This window comes from Lissotriton vulgaris, chromosome 4_1 (genome assembly GCF_964263255.1).
Source record: "Lissotriton vulgaris chromosome 4_1, aLisVul1.2, whole genome shotgun sequence".
Classification (NCBI taxonomy): domain Eukaryota; kingdom Metazoa; phylum Chordata; class Amphibia; order Caudata; family Salamandridae; genus Lissotriton; species Lissotriton vulgaris.
In genome coordinates, this window is record NC_141691.1 from 521554842 (window position 1) to 521582122 (window position 27281).

General features: G+C 44.6%; 1 protein-coding gene across 1 annotated transcript in view; it reads right to left on the reverse strand.

Moving 5' to 3' along the window:
• The window catches only part of LOC147721184 (TRPM8 channel-associated factor homolog), a 376336-nt gene that overhangs the window by 298811 nt on the left and 50244 nt on the right, over window positions 1–27281 (reverse strand). Inside the window, 1 exon segment of the mRNA XM_086964671.1 lies at window positions 11791–12761. Coding sequence (XP_086820797.1) covers window positions 11791–12761 — 971 coding nt within the window.

Sequence of the window (27281 nt, forward strand, 5' to 3'; positions counted from 1 at the left end):
ACTGACCTTGACACATTACCAGATAACCTCTACGAAGGACCTGAAACCTTGAAGAAACTGACACCTCAATACATCTAAGCCAAAGTCCTTCACTCGATGCCTGACCTTCTGTATAACCATCACTCTTCCACAAGATGAAACGTGGAATCAGATATGGTGTACAAGGGAACACCCTTGGCCACAACCTGAGAACACGAGGTTCAAGAAACTCCTGAATATTGCCAAATGCACCTTCCACTGAATTCATTACCTAAAAGAGGATGGAAATTTCTTTTACAAAACTCCTTAATAAGTGTAATAATAGGATTTATTTCTGAAGACTAAAAGATTCAGTTAATAAAAGGGAGTAGGTAGGCTTCTTGAATATTGGTACTTTGTGCCCCACTTGCTCTCTCTCATACCCACACTTATCCACTTTTAGTCTCACTCTGTTGTTTCTTTCTTTCTTTGTTTTTCTCCTTTCTCTTATTCTTACTTACTCTATTTTTTCACACTCTTGTCCTTTACTTTTCACTATCTTTTGTTATCTTTGTTTCATGTTTTCTCAATCTGTTCACCTGTCTTCCCTTTATCCTTTTTACTATATCTTTGTTGCTTTTACTTTCACTGTTCCGTTCTATACATTTCTTTATTTCCTGGGATGGTCTCTGTTCCTATCTACCTTTCTCCTACTTTTTCTCACTTACTTTATTTCTCGTTCTCATGGGCTGCATGTTATTCTCTCTGTAACCCTCTCTTAAGGTATCTCTTGTGGGGGCAGGTGAGTAATATAAAATTTTAGTTCACCTGCCCATGCAATTTTTTGTATTTATCTTTTTATTGAGAGTTCATAGATATTACAACATACAATATTAATGTATATAAATACATATTCCAAAATATTGAGGAAGGAAAAGATTGGCTTAAGTCTAAAGTGCAAAATGTTAAATATTATAAATGCTCATTTCAAAATACTCACTAGTGCAATCATAATATTCCTGCGATACAGAAAAAGATCATATTAAGTTAAAGTGCAAAGTACTGAATCGGGATACAAACATACATATGTATTCTATCTGTTTATACCAAAGACTACAAAAGTACAGAGAAAGATCACATTAAAGTAAAATACAAAGTGCTATATCAGAATAAGTACCTACATATATGTTCTATCCTTTTATAGCAACTACAAGATGTTAGCCTATATTTCAAACACACTCCAATATTTCTCATACTTTCTTTCTGCTCCTGATCTTATTGCATATTTCTTTTCCAGTTCTTGTATTTTAGACAATTTTGCTCTTCATGCATTGAAGGTAGGTACCTTCTCTGTTCTGCAAAGCTGCAGGATTAAATATCTTGCTATTAATGTTACAACAAACAAGCATTCCTTGTGTGCAGAGATAGCAGGTGAGCAGCCCAAAACTGCAATGGATTAATCAAGTGAGATGAGGGGATCTATTGTTAAGCTAATATATTTCACGATCTTCTCACACAGAGTCTAGATTTTCGGGCACTCCCAAGTGATGTGTGTCCTGGTGCCTTTCTCTGCCCAGCGAAAGCATTTATCTTCTATTTGTGGTTATATTTTATGAAGAAAGGAGGGTGTTCTATATATCAACCATTTCGAATAGTATTGCATACGGTTAAAATTCGCCCCTCTGAATATAGCTGCATTAAACTTACTAAGCCTATTCCAGGTTGGTTTAAGAATCTGTATATCTTTCCTTTTCTTCCATCTATCTCTAGCTTTTTCATATAATGAAAGAGATTTATTCTCATCAAAGATTTTTAATCCAGTTACTAATCGTCCGTTGTCCATGCAATTTCTTGGTTGCACCTTCTCGTCCGCCATACGGTTAACACCGTCCATGCATAAGGAGGTGTGTACTATTTAGGGTGATCCTCCCCATGCATACAGTTAAAACTCACAAAGGCCGCACAAGCATTGTGCCAGTATCACCGAGGTTTCCTTTCTGAACAACAGTTTTCAAGAATGCAAAATAAATGGTTAGCAGCCCAAAATACCATTGCATTCTACACAGCATTAACAGTTACGAAAGTGTATCCAGAGGCGTAACAACCGCTCCTGCAGCTACTGCAGCCTAATGGGCTCCAGCCCTTCAGGAGGCCCCATTCAGCCCACATCCAGCGAATATCTATGAGATATGGGGGACTCGAGGGGCACCTCATTACATTCTGCAGGGGCCCAATCAGTAGCATCAAGTGACGGAGTATCCGTCCCACCCCTGCATACATTTCGGTTACAGAGATCAGCACCATGTGGGGGGAGACATATAATAGAGAGAGTGTAGGGGAGGACCTGGTACTCTGGCAGGCCACTGTCAAAAGGCCCATGCGAGGTCTTTGTCTCTGCTTACATTTCTTATTCCCACTGCCTGTCTCACTCACTCTCCCCTGTTGATCGCTCTTTCTCACTCTGCATCTCTGTCTCGCTCCTTCCCTCTTACTTCTCCTCACATTTTCTGTTTTCAAATCAGAATGAGGTAGTGGGTTGGGACACGGACATCACATAAAGTGGTCTAGCTCTAACACTGGTGCAAATGCTGCCTATTTGTGCGCACAATCATACATCATGCATTCCCCATAGTCCGCGCACTGGCCATCACATAAAGTAGGGACATACCCAAGCCATTTAGTACAAGTTTCCCCTAGAGGGCCTCATCAGGTTGCCACATTTGCCCCAATGAAAATCTTTCGTACCTTGTTACCTTGTGATCAGAGTCTAGACATGACACCTTGTTACAGGTACATCGTCATCACGTCTGCACGCAAAACCTTTCACAAATGAGTCTTAATTCCATTGCTGCCTCAATTATGATCATGTATGCTACGTGGAAATATAACAACCCACATGGGGCAGTGGAGGCCCCCCTGACAATGCAAACCCGAGGCCTGAATACTAGGACGAAATCACGGAATCGTCATCAAGCTGGGCTCTTGGGAGGTTCTGGCCCAGGTCCTTGTTCTGCTGCCATTCGCCCACAGTGGGCCATGAGCATGCAGCCAATGTCTGCCAGGTGATTGCTGAAGAGCTTAAAAAATATTATTCGGAAGGGCTGTTTCACTCTTGATATATAGAAAGCCGAGCTCCCTCTGGAACCTTGCGCACTCTATCGCAAATGGCAATCGCTACATCTTAGTTTTAGCCTCTTGGTGCCTAATGCCATACAAATATAGTTCAGGAGAGACTGAGGCCATTAACCACATTTTGATTAATGAATTCAGAGATGTGTCGTCTGCAATCATGTTCTACCAACCTGTAGGAACTTATCGATAAGAACTGATACTGGCAAGTGTCTACGGTAAATGCCAGCGGACGCATCATTCACTTTATTGCTCTTTTTGTGAATCACCCTATGTGGCGTGGAGTGGACAAGTCCAGAATCATGGCCCCAGGTGAATCTGTCCTAGTAAAACAAGTTGTATCTCACGAATGCGGCACAAGGCCAAGTAGTTCCCATTAGTCACCCTGCTTCTTTTTGTACATTTCCAAAGCTGATCTGCATATAGTTGCTTACTTAAGGTAAAGAGGTAAACAGGCTAAAAAACAATGGAATGTAGTGTACTCTAACCAATTGCCAGTGGTTAAAAAATGCAAGAGTAAGTCATAAGCAACAAATGTCTTTCAAGTGCAACCAAACCGATTAAGTTCGAAACATTCAGTACACTTATTTTACCGACATCATTGTATCAATTTCTTCATGGTACATGTTTGAAGTTAAAAAATAGACCGCAAATGCGTGTTTCATAGTCCATACTTTTGCAATACAGTGAACAGTAGATTTAGAGACTAAAATCACTACATAATAAACACAATGGTCATTCTTACTCAATCCATCCTGCTCTGTACAGACTTGGGGACATCGCCAACATTACCTCTGAGCCCTGGTGGGAAGGGAATCCCAGGGCACATACACGCCAGCACATCTTGAACCTCAGAGGCATTCACCTTCCAGGAGGGGACTACCTGTCCCAGCGTGCCGTCCTGCCTCCACAGGTGCCACCAGTCAGGGGGAGGCGCCAGCACACCATCATGCGTAAAGCGCTGCCTCTCCCCCCACGGCGTGGGACACGCCCGGGCCGTGCTCGGGCCAAGGGCGGGCCCGTCAGTGCCCATCAGTGACTGGAAGAGGCTGGGCTGGGCCAGCCCCTGGCTGTCTTATCGGGTATCACCACTAATGGACCACAGCTTTGGAACAGGTTCTGTAAATATCTAGAGTGCAAGGCAGTGAGACTCAACCCTTAATTCTCCATTTTCTGTTCTCACAGTCATTTGCTCTTGTGACTATTCCCTCTCTACCATCGTCAAAAACCCCGCAGACAGTCCAATCAGAGGGAGTAATCTTTTGCAGGGTGGACTAAAAGAAACTGTGAAATGATGTTTTATTATTAACTATTGTTTTAGAATTAACGACCAAGTATGTGACTGCACACCTATATTTTAGTTTTTCGTGTGTCTTAGCCATATAGGTCTTTTAAAGGATTTTAGGGTCTAAAGTCACCTGGTAGTGTTCAGAGCTTTGGTGTACTCTCTCTGATAAGTTCCCTAACATTATAAGATTTAAGATTTGATTTGAAACAATTAGACTATTGTATTGTATGATTGGCATGTAGGCGGACCTCCTTACCATAGATACTGTTATTTGGCACCTCTGCCAATCCTGTGTAGATCCATACTGTAGCCTGTATTTTCCTGCACTCTCGCACTTGCACTTTGCTTTCTGCGCTTTTGCACTTGCGCCTTTTGCACTCTGCATCTTGCATATTTGCACCTGCGCTCTGCACCTTGCGTCTGAGCACTTGCGCACTTTGCATCTTGCGCTTGCTCTGTTAGTCTGTTCCCCCTATACCCTGTGTCCTGAGACTACCAGTAGTGTCCCAACAAAATATCCTCCCAACATAAGATAAGTTGTAAAATCGGAAGATAATGGGCATACCTTTGTGTGCCGAAAAACAACAACATTTTTTTTGGAAAAAACAGATGCCAACCCCACCACTTTTCAAGTGCTCTCCACTGCGAGCAAACACATCAAAATTAAATTCCAGATTTGTTCGGTATATTTATTTTTACCTTTTACTTTAGAAATTTTTAACATATAAGATCAGACAGATTGTCTGAGAAAGACACTCAACATATAGCGACTATTGCATGAGTCTCAATGAAAGAGACACGTTCAAGGTGAAAATTGAAGAATATAAACTAATTAATCAGTGAGACTCAGAAATGAATTCTGTATCCTTCGTATATTCTTTCAATGATTGAAAGAATATACGAAGGATACAGAAATACAGTATATTGTTTGTTTTACTATATTAGTAGTATGTGGTATGACTGATTGAGATATGAATGTGATGAATGCTGTGTTGATTGAGTTATGATTGAAGGTTTAGAATGCATGAAGTCTCCATTGAATGTGGTTTGTTGATGTGTCCCTATTTCTAATATGCTTCTCTTTTTATAAAATAGAAAAACTTTGTAAAAATTGTTAATTTTCAAAAATAAAAATTGCGAGTAATGAGCAAATACCCCATTTTGAATTAGTTTTCTTGGTGTGGATGTTAGGAGTGATAATTTAATAAATATCATCAGCACTGGCACTTCTTTTGTTACTTGTTGTATAGGCTCAGCCTTGCTGATCAGAGACAACCCCACTTTTGTTTTCACACTGATGAGAATCTGGCAATTGTAAACACCAGATTTGAAACGCGTCGGCATAAAGAAAGACATAAGGATTGCATTGATTGTGACTTTGATTTAATTCTTTAAAGTCTTATTTGATCTTTCTTTTAGAAAGACTTTGCTCACTTTTTGTGGTTATTATACTTGCCAATTTTCTTACAAAGATTAATTATTTGTGGATAAAAAGTAGTGTCCTACAGAAGAAGTTTGTATATATTGTGTATATATGTATAATGTGAAATTGTTTTGTATATATGTTTAAATGTGTATTTAATGTATAGTGGTCTTTCTCATTCATGAGAAATGGAAAGTAGTACTGTGAAAATAAATTTAGAGGGGTAAAAATAAATATACCCAACACACATAAGACTAGGATTTGTTTGTTTCTCTTAGTGTTGGAGATAAAAGTCAACGTGTGGGACCAGCAACTTGTTTTTTGTTTATTGTATTATTTGGTCTAGCTGCCCCTACCACCCAGGACCTCACTCCGTAGTGTTTCAAGGTTTTTCACTCTGTGCACAGGGGCTCTGCTAACCAGGCCCCAGCACATGAGCTTTTACCCCGTAAACTTGTTGAAATAGTCTGTACTCCTAATTGGCATGTTTAGACGATCTGTTGTGTCTAGCATTTGGTTTAAAGTGTCCTCTGGGGATGTAAGGTAAATGTCACTAGTGAACTGCAGCACACATGAGGCCATCACTAGAGTGGCAGTGCAAAACTTGACTGCAGACTTGCAAACAGTAACCTGACTGCGAAAGATTAAACTGCAAATTCAACCTTTGAAAATACATCCTTTTGACCAGAATAAACCCTCCTTTCAAATATTAAAAGTCACCCCTAAGAAGACCTTAATACCATAAAATGCAGGGTGCATTGTATTTAAATGAGGATATGTAAAGGTGTAATGTAAAACGTGTCCTTACAATGACAAAGCCCCAAAAGCTATTTTCACTGTATCAGGATTAGCTGTTCCATTGGAAAGCATTGGGAGTTGATATTACAATTAAATAATGTTATCTCTGCCTAGGAACCAAGCAGAAAAATTAATTCTTGGATTTTTAAAACCATTTATTACAAATTTAATTCATTAGTAAAATCGGATGCATACTAATTATGTTACAAAAAGTACTAGTAAAAGTCACCTTTATCCTGCTTACAGCCTCTAGAAGCCCATTTGATGGAGCTTCCAACTTTCACCCAGGTGCTAAATAGCTTCTTGATGAGATGTGAAAGGGCTCCCAAAGAGGAGGCAAAGACTTTGGTTGTGGGGAGGTGTTCTGTTCCTCTGACAGGATGGCCAACTGGTATGTGCCCAGGAGTGTCCCTAACTTCAAAGAGACCAGCCCTGTCCCGGGCGAACATAGCCAACATCTGGGTCTGCCAGTTTTCTTTGTTGCCCTTGCCAGTCAGACACCAGACCTAGCTGACCCCAGAACCATTCAAAGGCCACATCTCTAGGGTGGGCACAGAAAGTCTGCTCAGCAAAAGAAAGAATGTCATGTTGGAGTTAGGTAGAGTGGGGCACTGTGGGAATTTTGCAATATGACACAAAGCAACTGCTGCAAAAGTGGGTAGGGTCACACCTGGGAACTATTACATTTACTGGTTAGGGAGGGGCCTGGATTTACCCCCAACCAAAGGCGATGTCAGGCATAAATCCGAGGACCGGTTTCTGGCATTTTCTCAGACGTGAGTCCCATGCTCTCCACACCACTGGATTCAAGCAAGCCGGGCTGAAGGCGGCTGAAATGCCAGAAACAGGTCCTCGGAAGCTTGTTTCCGGTCCATGGATGGCATGGCTTGGCAGTTCGGGCTGGACTGTTCTCATGAGGCACAGGATCATACTGATTTGCATATGGCCATGTCTGAACTGGGGTGGTGTGGAGTGCAAAAGAACGATGGATTTAGGCCCAGATCTCTGTACTGGGGCGAATGTATGACATTGTTCTGCATTCTGTCCATCAACTGTGGTTTTTGCATTTGTCACCCCGAGTGCGATGGGTATGCTCAGACGTGAGTCCCATGCTCTCCACACCACTGGATTCAAGCAAGCCGGGCTGAAGACGGCTGAAATGACAGAAACCGGTCCTCGGAAGCTTGTTTCCGGTCCAGGGAATGCATGGCTTGACAGTTCAGGCTGGACTGTTCCCATGAGGCACAGGGTCAGACTGATTTGCATATGGCCATGTCTGAACTGGGGTGGTGTGGAGTGCAAAAAACAATGGATTTAGGCCCAGATCTTTGTACTGGGGTGAACGTGTGACATTGTTCTGTATTCTGTCCATCAACTGTGCTTTTTGCATTGTCACCCCGAGTTGGATGGGTATGCTCAGACGTGAGTCCCATGCTCTCCACACCACTGGATTCAAGCAAGCCGGGCTGAAGACGGCTGAAATGCCAGAAACCGGTCCTCGGAAGCTTGTTTCCGGTCCAAGCAAGGCATAGCTTGGCAGTTCGGGCTGGACTGTTCCCATGAGGCACATGGACAGACTGATTTGCATATGGCCATGTCTGAACTGGGCTGGTGTGGAGTGCAAAAAAAACAATGGATTTAGGCCCAGATCTCTGTACTGGGGTGAATGTATGACATTGTTCTGCATTCTGTCCATCAACTGTGGTTTTTGCATATGTCACCCCGAGTGGGATGGGTATGCTCAGACGTGAGTCCCATGCTCTCCACACCACTGGATTCAAGCAAGCCGGGCTGAAGACGGCTGAAATGCCAGAAACAGGTCCTCGGAAGCTTGTTTCCGGTCCATGGAAGGCATGGCTTGGCAGTTCGGGCTGGACTGTTCTCATGAGGCACAGGGTCAGACTGATTTGCATATGGCCATGTCTTAACTGGGCTTGTGTGGAGTGCAAAAAAACGATGGATTTAGGCCCAGATCTCTGTACTGGGGTGAATGTATGACATTGTTCTGCATTCTGTCCATCAACTGTGGTTTTTGCATTCGTCACCCCGAGTGGGATGGGTATGCAAAGACGTGAGTCCCATGCTCTCCACACCACTGGATTCAAGCAAGCCGGGCTGAAGACGGCTGAAATGCCAGAAACCAGTCCTCGGAAGCTTGTTTCCGGTCCAAGAAAGGCATGGCTTGGCAGTTCGGGCTGGACTGTTCCCATGAGGCACATGGACAGACTGATTTGCATATGGCCATGTCTGAACTGGGCTGGTGTGGAGTGCAAAAAAAACAATGGATTTAGCCCCAGATCTCTGTACTGGGGTGAATGTATGACATTGTTCTGCATTCTGTCCATCAACTGTGGTTTTTGCATATGTCACCCCGAGTGGGATGGGTATGCTCAGACGTGAGTCCCATGCTCTCCACACCACTGGATTCAAGCAAGCCGGGCTGAAGACGGCTGAAATGCCAGAAACAGGTCCTCGGAAGCTTGTTTCCGGTCCATGGAAGGCATGGCTTGGCAGTTCGGGCTGGACTGTTCTCATGAGGCACAGGGTCAGACTGATTTGCATATGGCCATGTCTGAACTGGGCTTGTGTGGAGTGCAAAAAAACGATGGATTTAGGCCCAGATCTCTGTACTGGGGTGAATGTATGACATTGTTCTGCATTCTGTCCATCAACTGTGGTTTTTGCATTTGTCAACAAATAGTGAAACGCCTTGCTGAGTATTTCTTGTCTTTCTCTCTTTGGGTATGCATACGTAACCAAACAAAAAGGTTCTAGATCTGTTACCACGATAATTCCTCGGAGAGTCAGGGATTTCATGTTTTGAGGTAGCATTATACATGTGTTACCTTGTCAGGGTACAGATGCTGCGCTTTGATCTGGCAGGACTACAGGCCAACATATCCTGAGTGTGTGCATGTTTATGTTGTCCAACAAATGCACAGTTTTGATTGGGAAAGTATCAGCTGTAAAACAGTAGGCTTTGTCACCCACAAGTCAGGAAGCATGGTATTTAAAAGTAGAGCTTCTAGAAATCTAACTTTAACATGTACTTACAGTGACTAGCACCCAAAAACAATTTTTCAGTGTGACAGACATAGCTGTCCTATGTTGAAAACCAGATGACATATTACAAATCCTAATCCTGTATCTCAGGAATGGGACTTGGTAGAAAAATATTTAAGCAACTATGTTTATTAGTTGTTAAAAATCCATTTTAATGTGGACGTCATATTTTTAATTAATAATAAGGAAAAGTGACTTTTAGAACGTAAACGTTTCCCTGCCGGAAGTTCCAAGACAGTAAATTTGCATTTGCTCTCCCACTTCTGCTAGCCAGTAATTTGCATTTGAATGCATGTGAAATAAACTGCAGAGTGCTTCTCAGGAGAAAAACATAAGTTGACCTGAATGGGCAGAGATGAGCCCTTTGAACCTGATATAATATGTAGGGTGAGGCTTGAGTATCCTTTTTGACATTACAGTGTCAAATCCTGCTTGACAATTCTGCTGGGTTTCCATAAAACACTAGAGGCGCACTTGAAAGGATGACAAACAGTATGTCCAAACAATTCTTTTGTATCCACTGTCTGGTAGCTAAAGGACCGAATTTGACCCATCAGACTTCTGTTTCTGGTCTTTTACAGATAGTACTGGAGGCGCACTTTGAATGAAGGTAAACAGGATTCCAAAACAATTCTTTTTTATCCACTGTCTGGTTGCTGGATAACCCAGTTTAGTTCTACAAGATGTCTATCTCTGGGTTAATTGGGGATACAGTGACTGCCTCAAACTGAAATGTAGTGTTCGTTATAAGAGGACAAATGGATTATCATAGTACACTCCCTACACAAAACCCTCAGCCCTCAGAGCACATGTTTAGTGCAGCCAAAGATTTCCACCATCTTGAAAATGCCCAGAGGGGGTAGTTTTGTCCCAGGAAGTTTTACCCCATTGGTCTAGGTTTGGCTAGGAGTCATTCTCATTCACTAGATTGTGAAAGGCATAACTGTGGTATTTATAGGCACTCTTCTTTTCAGGACACTTCTGGACCTGAGGAAGCACAGAAGACTGGATCTGCTACCTGTGACCTGAGAAGAGCTCTAAAAAGATTGCCTCTGCTTTCTCTTGTACTCAGGCCAAGGAGTGGACTCTAAGGGACATAAGGCTGACCTTCTGTTAAAGCTACAGGGAAACGAGACAAGAGGCCTTTTACTGCAGGTTCTCAGCTGACCAGTGGAAACTAGATTTGGACTGGACCTTACTGTGTGGCCTCTTCCTGGCACCATGTGAGTCTCTAAGTGCCTCCACTGAGGTCCAGATGGGCTTTAGAAGGGTACTACTTTGATGAATAGGGATTTAAAGGACTAAAGTCAGAAGGTAAAATCTGTGACCAGGATGGACCTGGTTGGTGTATCCTATCTGTGCTCCATCGCAGTCAGACTCAAATTGCACCAGGTCGTGGTCTACCACGACCATTGACTGTCACTGGCACTTTATGCTTCTTGTCGCCATTCCTACTTAAAACTTTAAAATTCATATTTTTGGTGTCTCTTTTTGGATATTTGTTATTTTGGTGTCATTTTGTTTAGTACATTATGTTCTGTTTTTCTAACTTAGTTTGGAATTTGTATGGTATTGCATTTCAACGTTATTACTATTTTGATACTGCATAAATACATTACACATTGCCCTATGTGAAGTCTATCAGCTCGTTGCTATAGCTACCAGGGGGTTGAACTTGGGTTCATTTAGTAACTTTGAGGCTTCAGAAATAGAAGCGTTGTGTTTGTTTCTTGAGGTGGATTGTCAACCACCCTAAATAATAATTCAGATTCTTATAGCTATCCTCTGTGTCACCAAGAAAACATTTCTGTCGAACACCATACTGCATGCACACTGTTCAGGGCATCTTCTTCCAATAATCAACCAATATTCTTAGAGTCTGATTGCACCTTGATGGTCTTAGTGGTAGAGACAGATGTGTCTCTTCTGGTGGAATGGATGTGATGTACAGTGCTCTAAACTGGACATATTGCCTTCTATTGGTGCAGAAGGCAGATGTGCCCTAGCACCCTCACATAAATCAGAGCTTTAGTCATATGCTATATTAGTAGATCCTGAAAAGAAATTTCAAGTTAGAGATATTATACAACTCTGTCAATCATTTGCATTGATTATACATGGGAAACTCTACCTCCAGTAGTTCCATTGATCTGCAGCTTTTCTAAACTGGACACCGGAAACTCCTGGGGACTCCTAACCAGTGACGTTAGGTAAGTTTCAATGCTGGGAATCGTGCTGCCCAAACTCGCCGCCAGTCTCAGGACAAATGCCTGTTTAGAGCTTCTTTTTATTGGCTCTTTCACGCTTACTTTGCAAATCCCAGTTTTTTGTATGAGTTGGAGGATCGTTTGTTGAATTGGTGAAAACACCTGGCTGTTGCCAGCTTTTGTTTTCATTATGGCTGAGCAATCCTGAGCTAAACTGCTCAGCCAGGATGTCAGGGGTGCTTGGAAATCTTGACTGGAGCCCATCTGCTGCTGTAAGTAGGAAAAAGCTGTGCGAAAGTGATAATGCAGCTCAGATCCTTCAGCATCTGAAGTCTTATAAGCTACTGCCTTGCTCAGACTACCCAGTATACTTATTCCAAAATGGTTGATGATTTTGTTACCAGGATATTCAGCAATTACATCGCCATAAGGATTCTGTCTGGCCCACCACCATGCCTGACCTCCGATGAGAAGGCCACCACCTTCAGCGACAAACTCCTGGATCTTTTGAGCCTCTGTGCTGATGGAGGCTGTGCAGCAGTAGACAGTGAAGTCTTGCTTCAGATCTGAGAGTTCACATGCAATGCTTTCTTGGTTCAGAAGAGCCAGAAGGTGTTTCAGGCCTCTCTCTACCCCCACTTTCCCTTTCCTTCCAGCATCAAGCCATGCAATTGCATTGAGGAGAAACCTTTTCAGTTTCAGAGCGCCAATTTGCCGTTCATGTGTTAACACCAACACTCGCCCACTTCCATAATGTGCAGCAGCCAGAGGCCCAACAGGAAAGGCAGTCGCCCCATGCAGCAGAAGAAGAGAAGGTATTCCGCTGTCCTTAGGGTTGAGTTCAGACACATCTTTCAGTAACACCTCTTGGTCTTTAAGGAGATCCATCCCATGCCTGCAAATATAGAAAATGCTTTGGAAAAGTGCTGCACTGACAAAGTAAATATCGCATTTCTTTAACTACCTTAATGAATTAACAAAATATGCTCTGCATGGCTTACCATGTATAAACAATTTACAATTACAGTGAAGAAAGCTCCGGTACAAAGCAATCACACTTCTTTCAGTGTTCCCAACCAAAAGCAGAGAACCCTAATATGCCCGGACCCTACATCATAGAGATTATAACAAGGTCTGAAGATGTTCAATTAAACGGGAATATTCAATTAAACGGGCTGTGGATTCTTTTCCTGAATATCAGTCCCTCCAATATGCTGTTTGAATTAAGGAAATGGAACATGTTCTCTATTGAAGGAAATTGTTTAACGTTGCCTTCAGGGCCCATCAAGTCACAGCCTCAACACGTCAAATGAAGCATAAAAAATAGGAAATACCTTAAGACCACTCAATTTAAAAATGCTTTTAGAGCACAATAGTCAGAGGAGGGAGTGGGAGGCACTTTCCATCTAAGAAAGCAGAAACTATTCTGCATTAAACTCTCCCAAGTCAAAATGTCTTGGATGTCACCCATGTTGACTCTAATCTGTTACTTCTGTTTGTCTACTATCATGACTTATCCTTTAGTACTTATTTCCACATGAACTATCACAACTATCTGCAGTTTTTGGACTCCATTGCATCTAAGTTTATAATTAGCACAAAATCTTGAGTAAAAAATATTGTGTGGATAAAATATAGTGTCAAGTATATCGAGGACATAAACATCGTGAAGGTGGGTTTCTATGGGTAAATAAAGTTTTACTATATATACTGACATATATATCTTCAAGGTACATAGATGTGTAGTTAAGAATAGTAAATCTATACTCACCTATTTGCACTTACCTTCTGTATACTTCGGACTTAATATTTTTGTCACAATAGTCTGTCCACACAATATTTTTGTCATCGATATTCTATCAGACAACCCACCTGGCATCATGCCAATACTATACAAAACTTCACAAATAAAATAGTAAACCAATAAAGTTACTGCACATGCTGCCAGACTCATACAATGATGCACTTTAAGATGTCATTGAGTGCACTATAACTCAATGTTTTTTTGGCACTATAGAGTAGAATCATGAAGACAGTTGTATGTATTCATCCGACTGCACATACACTATGGGCAGGATTCACGAAGATATGTTTGTGAGGTAAAGTTACGAATGTGGATTCTCTGCACCCGTGGCGGAATCTCCGCACTCAGGGCAGAATCTCAGCATGGAGCACTGTAGAGAGTGCGCTGTGCGGAGACTCCTCCCTGAGTGCAGAGACTCCGCACTCGTAAGTTTACTACACGTAAGTATCTTCATGAATGGGGCCCTCTTTGTCAAGGAAGTAGCAGTCATAACTGCAAAGGATGAGGGGCACCAGGACCCATGGATGTGAGGAGCCCACTAAAGCTCAAAGGCAGCTGCTTCTTGGTACCCACCTACAAACACAAATATACTTCTGTCAGTTAAATCTACAAAATTACATAGTGCAAAATAGACATGATCCTAATTGGCAATGCACTTTATCTTTATTCATTAACCTCAAATAGGCCGTCTACAGAGATCTCGCCATATAGATGGTTTATTGCAGCCTGTAGGTCCACTCATAAACAGCTGAAGGCAATTCTTAAAATCCACCCATGTTCATTAGAAGATGCCAAAGCTGCGAGAAGGTTATATAAAATGACTACAAAGATGAGGAAAATGAGATCCAGACTAAATCATGGGAACACCTTCAGTGACGGCCAGAACAAGGGATAATAAAATTTTCTGGGAAATAGTTAATCATCCTTTTTACTCAACTCAAGCTGCCCGAAGAGCTAATCTTTGATCTAGGCAGATCTGTGGGTGTCTCATTTTTCAAAAACCTTCCAAACTAGAGATATACTGTTGCGATCCCCCAATTTAGGAAATGGTTGCATAGGATTGCAAAAATGTGCACGCCCTCCATATTCCAATAGAAATTATTGAAGTGGCCAAATCCATTGAAAAATGTGTATTTCTGAAAGCACCAGTCTAGACTCTAGTGTTAAGATCCTTGGACGAGTGCTTCTGTTACGTTGGACCCCTGAAGAAAATAAACTCCTCACCAATTTACAATTTCGGTTTCAGACCAGGACTTTGCACTGTGAACCAATGCTTACATTTCTATCTGATAGCCAGGAAATAAGTTATGGCCAAAAAGGGAGCTTTTCATCTGGCCTTTATCGACCTATCAAGCACTTTCGAATTGGTAAATCAATCAAAGTAATGGAATATTACGGAAAAAATGGGGGTTGAAATTGAAGTCATTAACCTTTTAAAACATTTGCATCAGGACTCAACAGTACATACATAGGAGGATGGTGGTCGGCACGAGTCAGCAGTGCACAAGAATATGAGGAAAAGATCTAAGATCCTCAGCTCTGCCTTCATTTATCTTTACATACTTTAGCTGGCGGAGCCAAGCATTCTCTAGGTAAGCCGGAAAGCCGGATACAAAATGGAGGTTAATCATGCCTTAATCTTTCTCCAAAAATAATTAACATTCCCTCTTGCAGTAATGTATAATGCCTTAACATCCTGCACTCTTCTGAAGAAGATTAAGCACATTTTCTCCTAAAATGTTCACCTAAATAAATATTGGAGGGATGGCTCACACAAGGAAGTCTATATATAAACAAGTTGTGCGCTATAGGGATGAATACTTATCAATATATTAATCAATAGCCAGTTAGTCACTATTGATGGCCAATGTATGGGCCACTAATAGTTCACATATCTCATCTCAGCATTGCCTTTGGGCCCCTGTCACACAAAAGGACCATGAAGTTTACTCATTATATCAATTTGTTCATAATGTTCCTTCAAATTTTTTGTAAAGCATAGTTCATTACAGAAATTGTACAATCCTTGCATGGGCATACAGTTTCTGCATTCTTATTGCAGTAGGGGTGTCCCAAAGCTATTAAATGTCCATGTTACACCTATAGAGCTTTCCAAACAGTCAATTGTTTTGACCTTTATAAGTAGAATGGCACCTCTTTGAGCTGTCCGATTCAATACATTCCATGATTTTATATTTAATGGAACGTCTCGGTCAGAGACTGTCGCTGCATTTATGCCTATCATTCTGGCTTCCTCATGATAAAGGTAAAAGGAACTGATGGTTTTAGACAATGTAGTCATTATGTGATTGTGTTATATTGGTCAATCTTTTCCAGGCCTGGGGGTCCTGGGAGCTTAAAAGGGAATACATTGTAGTTCCTGCCCTCAGGTCAGGGCTTGTTCCTCAGATGCAGGAGAGAGACATCTGTCAGGGGTGGTATTTTGATTCATATCGTTTGGGTAGACTAGTATTAATGAAAAAAATTGAACAATCACGCAGATGTCAGTTTTTGCCGATTCAGCCTATTTAGACACAAGGAATTTGTAGCACACATCCCATATAACATCCAATATTAATCAGTAAATGTTGCAAACACTGTGGTTTGGTGCACTTCATTTTATATTATGGTATGTGATGTGTATTGTTATAGCACACAATCACCTGTGAGGGTATCCTGGTGCTTTGCAGGTGAGTAAAGCAATCCATGTGGGGACTTACTTGAAGAGCCAAGTCTTAAACTTCTTGCGGAATTCAAGAACAGAGGAGGAGAATCTGATGTAATATGGGAGGTTGTTACATGCGTTGGGAGCAATGGAAGAGAAGGCTCAACCTCCTGATATGTTTTGGAGGTGCATGGAGGTTTGGTGGAAGTGTTTGCAGCTGTTCAGATATGCTGGACCTGCGTTGTGTAGTGTTTCAGATGTATGTGTGAGGAGCTTGAACTGTGTGTGCTTGTACATTGGGAGCCTTTGGAATTTGCTCAGGTTAGGTGTTGTTGGACTTGGCCCTTCTGGCAGGTTCACCCCTGAACTTTTTGCATTTGAACTCTGAAATAATTATAATGATTTCTGGTCTTTGCGCACTTTAGCCCTGTGGCGCAGTGTAAAGTGCTTGCGCTCTCTGAGTACGTGTGTGAGATTGGCCTGCCCTCCCATAGGAATGCATGGGGAATGTATGTGTCCATGTTAGTTCCTGATGCGTGGGGAGTGCAGGTGCGAGTTTGGTATGTGCGGACTCGTGTGATTAAATGCTGCGCAATGATGTGTGCGGCGTGAATGTGTCTAGTGTGGAAGTGCCACTTCTAGAAGTTCAAACAAAAAAGTATTTACCTATGCCTCAAAAATATGAGTTAAACACAACTTGATTAAGGATAAACAATGGTTTATTAGTTTATCCTGACAATTACTTATGTCTTTGAATATATCTCAGTTAGCAACAATTCTCTACATTGTTTTTGAACAGCAGACATAAGATCACCATCAACCTCATATCTAGCCATATACACTTCAAGACAGTGATTGGTACGTGTAAACAGTGCATGAAAAAACAATCAAACACAATTAAGGAAAAAATACATACTCTTAACATGGACAAAAATTATCATGTGCAGAATCAGAAAAAAACAGTTCATAGAAACAAATCACATTGCGGAAACGAGCGAGAGATTACAGTTTTTTGTCAAAATTCACCCTCAGCTCGTCAAACATAATCAATATGCACTTTTTGAAAGGAAAAAGCCCATTTTATGCATCAGTCCTAATGACCCATAGTGACATGGAAAATGCCGACGCGTTTCAAATCCTGGAATTTATTTACAGGATTCTCATCAGGGCGCTGTGATTGGGGTCCATGGAAACTGTTTGTAAAATAAAGAAAAAGGGGATTTTGTTCAAGTTTTAGACCTCTAGCCATTTATACCGATAACAAACACACGCATAGAAATGCGGGTTACCTTGTGAAATGATGCCACGGGGGGCTCCTACTTGAAAGAAGAATCGTCTATGCCATGTGAGGTTTGGGCTGCAACAGAGCACACCATGTAAGTATAATGTGGTGGACAAGAGAGTAGACTGGCCGCGAGCTGCGTAAATGATAGAATTGAAAGTTTACCTTAAATGCAAGCCGTCCTGCGGCGGGTGTGCCGGTAACGGAGTTTTAAATCTCCAAGCTACGTTGGTTTATCTGGAAATGGAGAATTTAAGGCAAAGTTGAAATAAACGTGGCAGAGGCCAGATGGACTGGAATTGGCAAGGCGCCGGGGAACTTACTTGATTGCTGTAACGCATGAGCTGGTTCGCCGGTATTAGAAACTTTTGTGTTTTCAATCTACGGGGCAAAGAGGAAGACGGATGTAACTTATCCGCTTTACTTAAAAAGAACATTACATCCCGGGGCAGGTAACGGGAGTTAGATCTTACCGTCAAGCGACGCGAGGAGTTCCGCTGGAGAAACTTGCTTGGGACCGGCGCACTCTGAAAGTGCTTGTGGCTGTCCGATGCTGAGCCAAGCCGGCTTCCTGAAACAGACATCATGTGATGTGCACTTCGTCCAATCGGGGACAAGGCTATGTTTGATGCATTGTGGGACTTGGAGTCAGGGTTCGGGCTTATGCCCGATTTATTTCACTAAGGGAGTTTAGGCCCGTGTTGACGCTGTCAAATTTTAAAATCAAGTATGCCTCTTTGCGGAGTAGCATCGTTTCCACATCTGGATAGCGTTTGGGGTCTATCCAGACCAGTGCTGTCCATTTAAAATCATTTTCAGTGTGGTTATTGTTTAAAAAGTGTTCCACCATTGGCGCAGATAAGACTTTTTTCTTAATGCGAGAACGGTGTTGGGTGATTCTCGCATTAATCGGTTGGTTTGTTTTCCCGATGTAGACTCTGTTGCATGGACAAACCACTGCATAGACGATGTTTCGGGTCTTGCAGTTTGTGAAGACCTCGTGTTTCCACTTGGTGCCGTGATTGATAAAAGTGTCACCCTCTAATGTGGTGGAGCATGATATACAATTGCCACATTTGTGGTGCCCACGAAGAGGTTTCAAGTGCCACTGAGCTATGAGGTCACTTTTGGGTGGAGGAATATAGCTGTCAGCTTTGGTAAGTTGTTGACCAATGCTCGTATTTTTTCGCATTGCAAAGATGGGTTTGGAAAGGGGGTACTCAAGGGATTCAAATAAATGCCAATTTTTACGGATTATGTTTTTGAATTGGGCTAAGTACACCCCTAGAGAGACACTTCTACAGACAAAACAAAAGAAGGAAACTGACAAACTGGTGTGTGTCACCACTTTTGGCCAACACACAAACCAATTCAAAAACATAATCCGTAAAAATTGGCATTTATTGGAATGCCTTGAGTACCCCCTTTCCAAACCCATCTTTGCAATGCGAAAAAATACGAGCATTGGTCAACAACTTACCAAAGCTGACAGCTATATTCCTCCACCCAAAAGTGACCTCATAGCTCAGTGGCACTTGAAACCTCTTCGTGGGCACCACAAATGTGGCAATTGTATATCATGCTCCACCACATTAGAGGGTGACACTTTTATCAATCACGGCACCAAGTGGAAACACGAGGTCTTCACAAACTGCAAGACCCGAAACATCGTCTATGCAGTGGTTTGTCCATGCAACAGAGTCTACATCGGGAAAACAAACCAACCGATTAATGCGAGAATCACCCAACACCGTTCTCGCATTAAGAAAAAAGTCTTATCTGCGCCAATGGTGGAACACTTTTCAAACAATAACCACACTGAAAATGATTTTAAATGGACAGCACTGGTCTGGATAGACCCCAAACGCTATCCAGATGTGGAAACGATGCTACTCCGCAAAGAGGTATACTTGATTTTAAAATTTGACAGCGTCAACACGGGCCTAAACTCCCTTAGTGAAATAAATCGGGCATAAGCCCGAACCCTGACTCCAAGTCCCACAATGCATCAAACATAGCCTTGTCCTGTATTGGACGAAGTGCACATCACATGATGTCTGTTTCAGGAAGCCGGCTTGGCTCAGCATAGGACAGCCACAAGCACTTTCAGAGTGCGCCGGTCCCAAGCAAGTTTCACCAGCGGAACTCCTCGCGTCGCTTGGCGGTAAGATCTAACTCCCGTTACCTGCCCCGGGATGTAATGTTCTTTTTAAGTAAAGCGCATAAGTTACATCCGTCTTCCTCTTTGCCCCGTAGATTGAAAACACAAAAGTTTCTAATACCGGCGAACCAGCTCATGCGTTACAGCAATCAAGTAAGTTCCCCGGCGCCTTGCCAATTCCAGTCCATCTGGCCTCTGCCACGTTTATTTAAACTTTGCCTTAAATTCTCCATTTCCAGATAAACCAACGTAGCTTGGAGATTTAAAACTCCGTTACCGGCACACCCGCCGCAGGACGGCTTGCATTTAAGGTAAACTTTCAATTCTATCATTTACGCAGCTCGCGGCCAGTCTACTCTCTTGTCCACCACATTATACTTACATGGTGTGCTCTGTTGCAGCCCAAACCTCACATGGCATAGACGATTCTTCTTTCAAGTAGGAGCCCCCGTGGCATCATTTCACAAGGTAACCCGCATTTCTATGCGTGTGTTTGTTATCGGTATAAATGGCTAGAGGTCTAAAACTTGAACAAAATCCCCTTTTTCTTTATTTTACAAACAGTTTCCATGGACCCCAATCACAGCGCCCTGATGAGAATCCTGTAAATAAATTCCAGGATTTGAAACGCGTCGGCATTTTCCATGTCACTATGGGTCATTAGGACTGATGCATAAAATGGGCTTTTTCCTTTCAAAAAGTGCATATTGATTATGTTTGACGAGCTGAGGGTGAATTTTGACAAAAAACTGTAATCTCTCGCTCGTTTCCGCAATGTGATTTGTTTCTATGAACTGTTTTTTTCTGATTCTGCACATGATAATTTTTGTCCATGTTAAGAGTATGTATTTTTTCCTTAATTGTGTTTGATTGTTTTTTCATGCACTGTTTACACGTACCAATCACTGTCTTGAAGTGTATATGGCTAGATATGAGGTTGATGGTGATCTTATGTCTGCTGTTCAAAAACAATGAAGAGAATTGTTGCTAACTGAGATATATTCAAAGACATAAGTAATTGTCAGGATAAACTAATAAACCATTGTTTATCCTTAATCAAGTTGTGTTTAACTCATATTTTGGAGGCATAGGTAAATACTTTTTTGTTTGGATTTAGTGTGGCCCTACCTACCCTCCCTCCCATCGGGCCCAGCCACCCTTTTGTCTTTATACTTCTAGAAGTTGGCATGTTTGTGTAATTTGTGTCTGGTGTGTGATTGGCTGGAGCTGGCTGGTGAGCCTGGCTCCAGGATTCAGGATGGGCCTGGTGAGTGTTGAGATTAGCATGCTGATGTCAGGGAGGGGCTGCACCTGGGACCTGAATAGGGCTGGGCTTTCCCCACACAATGCTGGCTCCACCCCCTGTGCTGCGTCTATTGACCCTAGCATGGCCAGTGAATAATAAGAGGGGCTGAGCCCATCAGAGTGCTCCCAAACCAGCTGCGTCTGGTTTTGCCCCCACCCTTCACCTTTAGACAAAGGGATTTTCTGTATAAAATGAGGCTGAGACCTCATGTTCAATGTTCTTGTTCCTGACTTGAATCTACCAGGGGCGTGCTGCTGCTGGGGCCCAGGGGAAGGCTTGCCTCCCTGGGCCCTGCCCAGCCCCTTGATGCCTGGAGGACCCCTCTACTTCCTGAACCCTGACAGAGTGACAGAGGGGGGTTTGCTGATGGTGGGGCCCAGGAGGGACCGCCATGGGGGCTGTCTCCTTTCTGGACTGCCCTGTGTGCTGGCCCCTGGCCCCTGCTTTGCCTCCCTGACCTCCAGAACCTGTTTCTTGGCTGTTGCCCTTGCCACAGGACTTGATGCTGCCTGTGGGTGCCCTGGGAGCGCGGGGCTCCTCTCTCCTGTGGCCGTGTGCGAGGGAATCCCGAGCGTAGGGATTCCCCCTGTGGCCCCTTCATCGCAGGTGCCCACCCTGCATTATGATCATTATGGTATTTTATATTTACGGGTGCCCACCCTGTTTATGTGCTCTTTAGTGGGTGCCCACCCCGCTTCTATGTTTATTTTGGACTTCGAGGGTGCCCACCCCTCATTTATGCCCCGAGTTTTCACCGCTGCGGCCCTCGTGCCGCAAAACAGGAAGCCAGGCACTACGGTGCCTGACGCGAGGCGGGACTTCCGGTTTTGGAGGGAAGTCCCGTCTGCCACAGCGCCACGATTGGCTGCCCGCTGCCGCCAGGAAAAAGGAAGCAAAGCCGGCCGAGTCATCGTGGCCCAGGGCTCCCAGGAGTGAGAGAGAGCCCCGGGGCCGCCAGCAACCCAGCGCCAGTGTTGCGGGGCTCCCATGTAGAGGAGGGAGCCCCGGAGATAGAGAGCCCCACCGGCCATCCTGGAAGAGGAGCAGAGAAGTGGAGTCCCCAGAGAGAGCAGCCCAGTGAGTGTCACGGGGTGGGGGGAGCTCTGAGCTGATTGAGAGTGCCTAAAAGAGGCACAGTTGTATCTTGAGTCCCCCGAGCAGGACTCCCATGTCGAGGGGCCATTATCTGTCTGAGTCCCCAGAGGGGGGACTCCAACGACGGCCGCATCTTCGTCGAGCCTACGAGGCTCTTGGGGGCATTTGTTTTTCAAGCACGAGAGGCTCCTGGGCATTCTGTTCTTTTGAGTCCCCCGAGCGGGGCTCCGACGAGTAGGGCATTTGTTTTGAGCCTGAAAAGCTCCACCTGCACGGGGGCAGATTTGTCTTTCAGAGCCCACGAGGCTCCCACGGTCCCGGGCATTTCTGGTGGTAGAGCGGCCCCAGCTGGCAGCGGGCCGCTCCTCCAGTAGTGGCATATTTCTTCAGAGCCCGAGGGGCTCCCCCATTTTTGGCCCCATTACCGCCAGAGCCGAAGTGGCTCCTAGGGGGCCACGTATGTTAAAGCACCAGTGTTTGGGGGCATGGTTATTTTAGGAACAAGAGTGCTCCAATAGGCACAGTGTGTATGTATGTATTGCACATTTGTATAGCGCAAGCTGTCACCCAAAGGGTATCCTGGCGCTTTGACTCTACTGAATCAGATAAACAATCACACCGTTACACTGTCCTAGGGAGGAGGTAGGTCTTTAAGCCCTTTTTAAAAGATGGAAATACCCTTAGACTCCTCAAAGAGTTCCAGAGTTTGGCGGCTGCGTATCCAAAGGAGCGGCCACCCATCCGTAGCCTCTGGATTCTCGGGACCACCACCAAACATGCCGAGGAGGAGCGTAATGGTCTCGCTGAATGGTACCACGAAAAAGGTTTCTGCAGCATGACTGGTCCTTGATCTTGCAAAGCCTTAAAGACCAGGCAGGATGCTTTAAAGCAAATTCGCTGCTGAACTGGTAACCAGTGAAGGTCTTTTAGCGCAAGGGAGGAGGAAGCTGCGCACGGCCTAGAAAGAGCGAGCTTCGCTGCCATATTTTGAATGCGCTGCAGCTTGCTAATCAAAGTGCTGGGTGCCCCCAGAAGCAGTGCGTTGCAGTAATCAATCCTGCTAAGGATAATACCACGCACCACCTCTGGCCAGGCCTGAGCCGGGAGCAGGTGAAGAATTTTACGCAGAGTGCGGAGCAGCATCATGCAAGTGGAAATGGTTTTGTTAACAAAACCATCGAGATATAAATTAGGGCCGAACATAACTCCAAGGTTGCGAACAGAGTCCGCCGCCACCACTGTGCCTAAGGAGGATGAAGGCCAAAAATCTGCCGGTAAAGGACGCGGAGTACAGTCAGATGAACAATACAGTACCTCGGTCTTTGAACCATTAAACTGGAGAGAATTGTTTCTCAACCAGTCTGCAGAGGCAGTCATGCATCGATGGAAAGTCTCCTTGGACACAGCGTCTTCTCCTTCAAGGGAGAGATAAGCTGGGTGTCGTCAGCGTAGTTAATCACAGAGATGCCGAAGGACTTAATCAAACTAACCAGGGGACGGAGGTACAAATTAAATAAAATGGGACTAATCGCTGACCCTTGGGGCACACCCTGCCCTACTCTCCTGATACCTTACCTGGTGTCTATTCTGAAGATATGAGATTAGCCAATCCCGTGCCAGTCCCGCTACCCCAATCTCCTACAGCCTGCTGATGAGAGTGGAGTGGCTGACCGTGTCGAACGCGGCCGACATGTCGAGCAGCACTAAAAAGGCTGCCCGACCAGTGTCGACCCGCGAACGAAGAGCATCCAGCACGACCACCAGCGCCGACTCCGTACCATGAGCTGGTCGGAAGCCAAACTGGGCCACATCCAAACAGGTGTTACTTTCCAGAAACTGGACAGAGACTGGGTCACGAGTTTCTTCATGATCTTGACCGGGAAGGGAAGCAACGAGATTGGCCGATAATTTGCCAGACAGGTGGGGTCCAGTGTGGATTTCTTCAGGAGGGGAGAGACCACTGCCAGCTTCCAACACTCCGGAACCGTGGCAGTACTAAAAGACTGATGACAGATGGAATAGAGGGGCCGAAAGAGTTCCTCCTGAAAAAGCTTCCAGAATTTATGGGGTAGTGGGTCAAGGGGAGAGCCAGAGGACACACCATTTACTAGAGAACAGAAATCATCGAACGGGGGAAGAGTAAAACTCTCCAGCCGTGGATGACCTGTCAGTTCTTCTGACTCACCTAAGATGAGAGTAGGTGCAGGGGCAGCTAGTGACTGGGGACAGGGAGTACCTAAATTAGAAAGTCCACTCAGGATAATGGCAATCTTATCCTCAAAGGCGGCCGCCAAAGTATTACATAGGGACTGTGAGGCCGGGATGTTGTTTGTTGCACAAGTCGGCCTGGAAAGGTCATAACTATTTTAAACAAGGTCTGCGATTTGTTGGATGCCTGCAGCAGCATATCCTCTAGATATTTTGCTTTAGCGCACTTGATCTGGGCTTTATAGTCCAGCAGTGCTTGTTTGAAGAGGGATCTAGCAGACTCAGAGTAGTGCTTCCTCCATGCCCTTTCTGCCTGTTTGCACCGCAGTTTCAATTGGAGAAGGTTGTTAGAATACCATGGCATGGCAGGCCTACTTCTAACTCTTGATTTCCGTAGGGGAGCCAGCTTGTCCAGCGAGTTGGTGATTTGCTGACACAGACTGGAATAGCTCGCCTCCACATTCCCCTCCAAAATGAAACCTCCAGGGAGCAGAGTAGGTGGACCAGTATTGTTCAGAAGTTTGGACCATTGCCTACTGACTTTGGTAGGCCCCGAACCGCTCTCTCTCAAGGAGTCGGCAGGGAGGCATAGGGAGAAAAGGACTAGAGCGTGATCCGTCCAGCATTGGGTGACTATATTCCTAATCACAACCTGGGTGGTTGCCGCAAAAACCAGGTCTAAGGCATGGCCCTTCAGGTGAGTCTGAGAGAGTATCAGCTGCTGCAACTGAAGATTGCTGCAGGCCTGACACAATTCTTTATAGGCTGTATCCGAAGGCCCATTTGGCCACAAATTAAAGTCCCCCAAGATAATTAATCTGGCATGAGTATTAGAAATGTCATAAATTAAGTCAATTAGTTCTGGTAGCTTGGACAATGCATTGCCGGGTGGTCTATAACATAACAATACGGAATGCAAAACTCCTTTTTGTCCTTTAAGAGAGAAGCCATAAGTTCAAATCCTTGGACCACCTTTACCTCAAACTGAGAAAAGGCCAACGTGTCTCTAAAGATAAGCCATATACCTCCACCTCTACTCCCCAGACGAGGGATATGCCTGATTTTATAACCCGAAGGGCAGGCCAGCCCAAGTTCTACCTCACTGTCTGCTCGAGTCCATGTCTCTGTAAGAAAGAGCACATCCAGCCCATATGAATCAATTAGGAGTGCGATTTCAACATAACGCTTACAGAGCGACCGAACATTGAGCAGACCACAGGACAGCACCCCAGAGTTATTGATGGTAGAACCCGGCAGATTACTTACCGGGAGATGTTGACCGAGCTGAATGAGCTCTGCTCTGGAGTAGGTTAGACGGGATGGAGCCGGAGAGGCAGCATAACTAGCGCTAGTCGCAATCTGTGCGCGAACGGGCGCAAACGGGCTTACCTCTGGCTTACCTCCGGCGCGCTATTGGCGCGCCCGCTGCGCGCCTGCGCTGCGCGCTTGAGGATCGCACATCTTATATAACCGTTGAGCGCGGGAGTCCTGCGAGGCAAGCCTCTGGCCCCTCACCCAAGATGGCACCTGTTAATCGGCACCTCCTGGCTACCCACACCCAAGATGATGGCCAAAATGCCGCGATGCGGTTCCAACAAGCCCTGATTCGACCTAAGTCCCACACAATGTGGGTGGCAAGACGATTATAGTGCAGGTAAGAGCTAAATAGTAATTATGGCCCCCAAAGATGTCCACAATACTCGAGAAGCGCCTCCGTCCTAAATTCGAGCAGTGCGATGGTGCAAGTGCAAGTGCAAGTGGTTTTAAAATAATAAAATCAGCAAGTAGCAGCAGCTTACGCCAGCGTGCAAAAGCAAGTAGAAGTCTACCTGAGCTGAGGAAGTTCCTGCTTTTATAAACTCCTCTGAGCATGGGAGTCCTGGGAGGCAAACCTCTGGCCCCTCACCCAAGATGGCGCCTGTTAATCGGCACCTCCTGGCTACCCACACCCAAGATGGCGGACAAAACGCCGCGATGCGGTTCCAACAAGCCCTGATTCGACCTAAATCCCACACAATGCGGGTGGCAAGACGATTATAGTGCAGGTAAGAGCTAAATAGTAATTATGGCCCCCAAAGATGTCCACAATAATCGAGAAGCGCCTGCGTCCTAAATTCGAGCAGCGCGATGGTGCAAGTGCAAGTGCAAGCGGTTTTAAAATAATAAAATCAGCAGGTAGCAGCAGCTTACGCGAGTGTGCAAAAGCAAGTAGAAGTCTACCTGAGCTGGGGAAGTTTCTGCTTTTATAAACTCCTCTGAGCGTGGGAGTCCTGCGAGGCAAACCTCTGGCCCCTCACCCAAGATGGCGCCTGTTAATCGGCACCTCCTGGCTACCCACATTCAAGATGGCAGCCAAAACGCCGCGATGAGGTTCCAACAAGCCCTGATTCGACCTAAATCCCACACAATGCGGGTGGCAAGACGATTATTGTGCAGGTAAGAGCTAAATTGTAATTATGGCCCCCAAAGATGTCCACAATACTCGAGAAGCGCCTGCGTCCTAAATTCGAGCAGCACGATGGTGCAAGTGCAAGTGGTTTTAAAATAATAAAATCAGCAGGTAGCAGCAGCTTACGCGAGCGTGCAAAACCAAGTTGAAGTCTACCTGAGCTGAGGAAGTTCCTGCTTTTATAAACTCCTCTGAGCGCGGGAGTCCTGCGAGGCAAACCTCTGGCCCTCACCCAAGATGGCGCCTGTTAATCGGCACCTCCTGGCTACCCACACCCAAGATGGCGGACAAAACGCCACAATGCGGTTCCAACAAGCCCTGATTCGACCTAAGTCCCGCAAAATGCGGGTGGCAAGACGATTATAGTGCAGGTAAGAGCTAAATAGTAATTATGGCCACCAAAGATGTCCACAATACTCGAGAAGCACCTGCGTCCTAAATTTGA